The sequence below is a fragment of the Corvus brachyrhynchos genome, unplaced genomic scaffold, assembly GCF_000691975.1.
Source record: "Corvus brachyrhynchos isolate BGI_N302 unplaced genomic scaffold, ASM69197v1 scaffold94, whole genome shotgun sequence".
Classification (NCBI taxonomy): Eukaryota; Metazoa; Chordata; class Aves; order Passeriformes; family Corvidae; genus Corvus; species Corvus brachyrhynchos.
In genome coordinates, this window is record NW_008238330.1 from 5251565 (window position 1) to 5259284 (window position 7720).

The 7720-nt window shown below is 38.0% G+C and overlaps 1 protein-coding gene across 1 annotated transcript in view; it reads left to right on the forward strand.

Annotated features, from left to right (window-relative positions):
• PDCD6IP (programmed cell death 6 interacting protein) overlaps positions 1 to 5530 on the forward strand; it is a gene marked incomplete at its 5' end in the record, with an annotated part of 24073 nt that extends 18543 nt beyond the window's left edge. The window contains 4 exons of the mRNA XM_017734594.1: positions 1 to 27; positions 1409 to 1541; positions 1908 to 2113; positions 2951 to 5530. Coding sequence (XP_017590083.1) covers positions 1 to 27; positions 1409 to 1541; positions 1908 to 2113; positions 2951 to 3119 — 535 coding nt within the window. The remainder of the gene's footprint in view (positions 28 to 1408; positions 1542 to 1907; positions 2114 to 2950) is intronic.
• Positions 5531 to 7720: the final 2190 nt, after the last annotated feature.

Consider the following 7720-nt stretch of genomic DNA (forward strand, 5'->3'; position numbering starts at 1 on the left):
CAAGACTGAAAGAGATGAACTGCTCAAGTAAGATTTCAATGTTTTGTTTAAGCATTGCAGAAACGTTAAAGTATTTATCAGAAATTTGTCTTTGGAGACATGTTTATTATGGTACTTGATAAAATGAGAAAAGAAGAATAGGTGTGCTAAGCCTATCACTCTTTGCTTTAATCCTAGTCCTACTCTCCCCTAGGAAAGTAATAGGAGAAATAAGTGCTCTTTGCTTTAATCCTAGTCCTACTATCCTCTCCCCTAGGAAAGTAATAGGAGAAATAAGTGGAAAAATCTACTTTGAAGTCTGCTCTACTGTTCCTATGTGCAGTTCAGCACAAATCTGTTTCATGTTATGATTTCACTCTCTGTTCTTTTTGGCATGCATTTGTTAGTTATTTTATTTTATTCTTTCTTTTGAGGAACTTCTAATTTCTGCACCCTGCTCCTGCTGTCAACTTAGTTTGAGAAATTAGATGAATGCTTCATCATATGATTGTCTTCCATGTGTTCAGTGTGATGGGGGAAAAGTATCAGTATTCTGTTTCTGCTCTGTAGGCTGCTCTAGTCTCATACTTTATCATTGCTTAGATATGTGGGTTACTTACAGTGCTGGAGAGAGAAGCAGATTTTGTCCAAACTTCATATGAGGAAGAGTGTTTGATGTTGTCATTGTCCCCCACATGAGATCAGACCTAATGTAGTATGTTTCCAGTGTGGTTTTTAGGCTCTTAAGAGGAAAGCATAATTGAAATGGTTTGCCTTTTAATCTCTGTTCTTTAGCAAAGCACAGAGCCTTTTAAAAGGACTAGTTGTTACTGAAATTTTGGTTAGTGAAACTGCAGTTGTTCTGTATACTTGCCATGTTGCAACTGGGATGCTCCGCCCTCAATTTTTACCTCTCCTAACTTGATCCTTTGTAGAGTTGTTCTTTTTCATTTGGCCATTGTACTTGTAAACAAATTCTGAGTTACAACCCCTTCTGCCTTTATTTGGCTTCCTGTATTCATGTAATTTGGGAGCTGCTAGGCTGCCTAACCAAGGCAGAGGTCTGAATATCTCACATCTCTACTATGTTAATGTTCAGTGTTAAGGCTGTAGGGTTAGTGTTGATAGAACATTCTGCTGAGTCTTGCTGTGCTCTTTTGCTGTTTTGGCTACTGTTGTGATCTATACCCAGTACTGAGTTAGAACATAAAGACATTATTAGAAAATAAATGTAACAGTTAATCAGTGAGTTGGCATGGGAATGGTTTCTGTGGAAGTGATTTGAGCTCCAAATTAAGTTTGAGCTATCTCAGTGATCATGCTTTAAATATTAGACTTCCTCTGTTGCATCTTTTTGGCTTAGCTTGCTGCAGTATGTAACAAACAATTCTTAAACTAAGCTGCATGTTTGCTTTTTTGTTTTCAATAGGGATTTGCAGCAAAGCATTGCTAGGGAGCCCAGTGCTCCCTCCATTCCACTGCCTACATATCAGACCACTCCAGCAGCAGGAAGTAAGCCAGCGGCATCTCCGACTCCCACTCCAGCCCCAAGAACCATGGTGGTAAATACATGCTACAGAATTAGTGGGTTGAAAATACTGAGTCCATACTTGAGAACTCTAAGCTGATCTGTAATTTGTGTATATCACTCCTTAATATGCTGGTGTAGTTGGAAATGCATTGAAGTGAAATAGAGGGCAAAATCTTAAGGCTTTGCAGAGAGGTATGTTATGTACTATTCATGTTCATGATTTATAGACTTGAAATTAAAAGTTTACTGCCTTCTAGATGCTTTGCATCATCTGTATAGACTAAATATAGAATGTCTGTTTAAAATGAAAATAAAAATCTGTTAATCATATAACCACAGCTTTTGATTCCAAGACTTCCATAAAGAAGCTCCAGCTAAATTCACTTTCTCTTGTTAGGGGACTAAACCACAGCCACCAGCACGGCCACCACCCCCAGTGATTTCTGCAGCAAGCAGTTCCTCTTCTGCATTAGCACCCTCTGGAACAGCTGCAGCACCTGCTGCTGCTCCAGCTCCTACTCCAGGAGCCAGTGCACCTGCAGCAGGCACTGCACCTTCGCAGGCACAGGGACCACCTTACCCCACTTATCCCCCTTACCCAGGGTAAGTTATGGGAGCACTTAAGCAGATTTTTGTTATCCTGTTGCTTAAAAGCACTTTTTTTTGTGTGTGATGTTTTAACATTAGTTATTGTTACAGTTGAAGATGTGTTTACTGTTTGAGGCAAGGGATTTTTTTGTTTGTTAGTTTTTTGGTTTGTTGGGGTTTTTTTTGTTTGGTTTGGGTTTTTTTGGTTTTTTGTTAGTTTTAGTCATGTAACTCTTGTAGGAATCATTTGCTTGTACCTTTTGTGGGAAGGTTCATTTTAGGTGTTTAGTTTATCTCCTTTAAAGGAGAAGGAAAATAGGACTGCATTTCCTTAACTATGGTTTGTTGATTGTTGCCAACACTTGCATAATCATTTGGTGGTGTTTATCTCAAAAGTGTTGGCATATCTCGTTTTTCAAACCTTTAGCACGATACTAAGATGATGAAAAATACAGAGAAAATTCCAGTTGAGTAGTGTGCTTTCTTCTGATGCTTTTTTCTGTCTTCCTGGTGTTATCACAAGGAATTGAAGGCAGCTGTGCTCTCCTTTGTCAGCAAATATTGAAATATGCACAATGTTATTAAATGTTTGAGAATCAATTTAGATCAGTTCTAGTTCCAGCAAGTTGCCTTTACTCCACCTTCTGTCTGCATTTCTGTTCCACACATTGTAATAGTTTTCATATCTGCTCCTTGAAAGTAACCACACTTCCTGCTGCACTCAAAGCAAAATGGAAGGAAAGCATTTGTGGAGATTGCATGTCTTTTTGTATTTATTAATGAGTTGTTTTTGCAAATTAACATCATCTGTGTTTTTCAACTCAGTTATGCTTTTTTTCCGCCCCCCCACAGGTATTGCCAGATGCCAATGCCAATGGGCTATAATCCATACATGTATGGTCAGTATAATCTGCCATATGCACCCTCACCTGTGTATCAAAATCCTGGACAACCACCATATCCGCCACCTCAACAACCTGGATACCCTTTTCCTCAACAGCCTTATTACCATCAGCAATAATGTCTCTGCAAAGAAGCTCTGCTTGTTAAAATTTGGGAGAAATTGGCAATAAGTGTACTAAAACTTCTAGCTTCGGTTGGTGTACCATACTGAACTGTATGCAGCTATAACTCCTGTCCCTTGTTAACTGCTCCAAAATGTCTAGATCAGTTTTTATTACACTAAACTCTTTGCAAGATCTACTGCTCTGGTTTAGACCATAGACTAATACCAGAATTCGAGCCTAATTCAGTGGTCTGAAGCTGTACACTACATTTTGGTTAGACCAAAATATTTGTTTGCAAAAATCCTGTAAGTAACAAATAGGTTCAGATGAGAAAAACAAAGCAGTGTGTGCACTGGGTGTGATATATTCTACAGAACCATATAGCATTTTCTTCTACACTCCATTGGTTTGTATTTTTTTTAGTTTAGTTAAAATATGCTATTTTGTCTAATAATCAAGGCCTTGTAAATCATCAGTAAAAAGAAATAAATTACTTAAGAATGGTTTAAACACTTGGCATTCTCATTACCATAAAAATGTGTTTTCTGTGTCTGTAGATTGCTTCATTTGTTCCTTGACTTTCATAATACGAAGAAGTTCTCAAGAGTTTAGCCTTACAAGTGAATTTCCACCTCTTTTCCTTGATTCTGTATTTTTGTGACAGAATCTATATTTAACCATTTAAGTGTTGGTAGATGAAATCTTACAGGTAGAGTTTTCCTATGACTTTGAAGTGTATTGGACTGAAATACATTTATTACATTTTTAAAGAATGGTTACTGTCACCTGCGGGATACTGTGTGAAAGAAGGGAGGTCAGGGTCCTCTTACAGGACCAGTGAATAGTTGTTCTAACTTGTGTTTTCCAAAGAAATGTTGATGGGAAACGTGTTATGGCTCAAAATAGGGCAACTATTGATTGCTGGAGCTTTGCAGTTTGTTTTTTAAATGATTGCTTTTTTTCCCTTGAAAAAATTGATGTATTCCCTCAGGGAGCTTGTTATCAGTGGAAAAACTTTTTTTGGGGGGCGGGGAGAAAGTCTTGTAAATTAAAGCACATTGAATGTTTACTTTAGGATCCATCATCTCAAGGGATAAATAACCTTGCACTGCATTTTACATAAGGTAGTGAAGAATCTAAGTTTGGGGTTAATGGCTTCTACCAAATATTTGCTAACCATTTTTCAGCCTTTTTTTTTCCTAACAGGCTTGTCTTATGAGGGACTCTTCTTTCATTTAGCCCTTGATAAGAATTACTTGGTTCTGTGGGACAATTAATTTTCTGAATGCTTCATACAAGATGTTCTGGCCTTACAGAATAACTATCACAGTACCTGTGTTATTAAAAGTTGCTCCTTTGTTTTTCTATTAAAGTGCCTGATTAAGATATCGAGGTATATTTTAGTGTAGGTGTTTAGAGGTGCCAGTTATTGTAGCATCTGGGTGGAAACCTCACTGGATCATGAATACTCTTCCTCATAAAGAAAGCAGCATTCATATTCATATGAGCTCCTTTCTTTCTGTCTCAAGTTCCTCTTGCTGTGTGATCATTCCGATTACTGTGTGAAGACTCCTTGTCTTTAGTACTCGCTAACCCCTGCAGAAAATGTGGATCAAAAGGTAGAAATAAGCATCTCTTATAGAACTTATTGAGTACCTAATTCTAAACAAATTTATTAATCTGTAGAAGCTCAGTGATGTGGGGAACACAATGGAGTAAGGGAATACAGCACTGTAGATGAAACTGCTGCACAAAGACAGGTGCTTTGCATTTCTTAATAAACATTGCTGAATGGGGTGACATAAGAACTTCTCCATTTTTTTTTTTCCCTGACGAGAATACATGAGGTGAGCGAGGACAATGAGAAAAAGCTAGGAAGATAACTGTTTGGAAACAGCAATCAGAACCTGATTTTATTCTAACTGGAAAAACAGTCGTTTTCCACTAATTTCACTGTGTCAATGTGAGCAAGTGCAAGTCTAATGCAACCTTTTAAATTCTAAATTTTTATTATGCCATGGGCTGTAGGTTTTTCAGTTCACACATTAGATGCATTTGAGCTGTTGTGTAAGTTTGTTCCTAGTGCCTCAATTGATAAAACTTATTTTCATGCTGTATAAAAAAAGTCATCTGGTTCAGCATAAAGATTCTTACAACTGAAACGTCCTTTCTAAATTTCATAGATCTGGAATTGCTGTCAAAACATTTTTTCCAGTTGTGTTTTTGCTTGCTTTAGTCTATAATTTGAATATGTGTAGAAATCTATGCATTATGTTCAGTTTTTCTCCTTTTTTTTCCTAAAGAGAACAGAAAAATCCAGAGATATGTTATGTATTTGCTTTTAAGCATGCAGTTGTCATCACTTTGGTTGAAATGTTACCTTGTTCTTCTATAGTTTATTAAAAAAATCAGTTAGAAAACCTGATTTCATGGTGTTTCTCTCGAGTCCTTTGGGTTCAGACAAATGTTATTTTGGAAAGGATGGAAACAAGTTATGGGCCCCCAAGAATGTTTGTGCTGTGGTGAAGGTATGTCAGCTGCAGCTGCTCTGTAATAACCGCCTCATCCAGATCCTGGTAGTGTTTATTTCCAAAGCTGTTTGAGTGTATTTCCCTCTGTTTATATGAGGAGGAAATAATGAAGGTTGTGCCTTCAGAATCTTGGATTCTATGTTTGTTTTTGTGAAGACTCCCAGCAGTGTGGATATTCAAGCATGGGTAGCAAGAAAAGGGGTTGTAGGGGCACCTAGTAACAGCAGATAAACAGTCTCCATGGGCACTCAAGAACGTTTCAATTGCTGTGTGAAGGGAAAAGTTTACAATCATGTCCTTTCAGAGACTTTGAAGTCAAGCATTTATTTCATCTTGCATAAAAGCTTTCAGTGCAATTAGTGAGAAGAGCAAGTCTTAGGAAGCAAGCTAATTGCAGATCATCAGTGAAATACCAAACTCTTCCAGGGCTAGTAGGTCTTTCCTCTTTTTTTTTTTTTTTTTTTTTTTTCAGTTAATGGTGATTCTTTTGCTATCGTCCCATTGTTTGGAGTGTTTCTCAGGCTGATAGGTGAGATTAATTTGAATTAGACTGAAAGGAGTCCTTTGCTATTTCAAATTACCTTGAGGCAATATTTGAACCTTGACATACTGAAACAACCTCACCCCTTGTCAGGTAGCTGAAAATCCCAAGAAAATCCTTTGGAAAACATTTTTTCCCCCTCTGCATTACCTAAGAGATGTGCTTTCTTGTTACTAAAACATGTTCTGTTCTGAAATGACTTACATCTCAGAAGCTGTTTTCTGGCATGTATTTATCCTGGCAGAACATTAAAATAGACTAAGCTGAGCAATTATGGGTTTGAGTTTTGGTTGTATACTATTGAGTGAAGCTGCCTGAATTTTCAAGAGTTCACTATGTATAGTTTAAAATAAACTATTTGGAAAGTTTCAGTGCTTGAAAAGATGAGCTATTACAGCAGAGCAACATTCAAAACTGCTTTTTTATATTGTTTATGGGAAAGGTTTTGGGGTTCTTGTTGCTTTTGACTAACATTACTCAATGTAATAACGTTTTAGGCTTACTGTGACTTTTGAAAGGTATATTTGAAATGGTCTGTTTCTTTTTTAAAGAAAAGTGGCTTTGTGTTTATCATGATAGCTAAGTAGTGCTAGATTTAAAAAAAAAATTACTAGGTGTTTTTTTTTTTAATTGCCCTGTTCTAAGTACTTTCCCTTATGCTTTTGTGTTCTGACAGTCAAAAACTTTATACACAAGTTGAGATTTTTCTGATTTGGACTCAAATTTGGAACTCTAGTAACGTACTGGCAAACATCGAGTTACTTGTTAATCTCAAATTATGACTTTAATTTTGCATCTAATTTCCCTAATTGAGTATTATAGTCCCCATATATGCCAACAACTGTATCTCAGTTGTTACATTGTACTTTTTTTTTCCCTGTTTTGTTTTAATGTTTCTAAATCCATGTCAGAAGCTGGCCACCAATTTTATTAACCAGGTTGTAAAGAAAAACTGCTTAAGCATGAAAAGAAACAGGCAACCGCCATTGCAAAATCAGCACTGAGGCTTCACCACAAATTGCTCCTGTCACTCCCTTCAGTCCTTTCACCTTTCATCCGTTCAGCAGTTCTGCATGGCAACGCCGGCCTGCATTTGTACTTCCAAGTTAAAGCACTCCTGGATGCTGGAGTGCTGTTCTTGGTGCTGGTTAGTTGCTGGAGTGTTTGCTGGTGTCAAGGTAGCCCGTTCCCAACAGTGCTTTTTCCAGCCAGGTGCGGTGGATTGTTGGGAAGGCAGGGCAGTGGAAGGGCCGTTCCCAGTGGGCAGCTTGCCTGCAATCCCCTTCCTTGGAGGCTGAGGTGGTGAGAAGGTACATGGCTGTGGGCCTGGCAACCCAACTGGTCTCACACCCTCCTTGTGGGACACATCCATGCATCAGCTGACAGCATGCAGGTGACAAAAACATGCTGGAGACTTGGCTGTGGTGTCATTGTTGGCACTGGTGAGATTTACACCAAACCAGATTTGACCTCAAGTGTCCGTTCACCTAGAGTAACCTCTCCTGTGACCTGAAGTAGCCTTTATCCTAGAGTAACTGTTGTC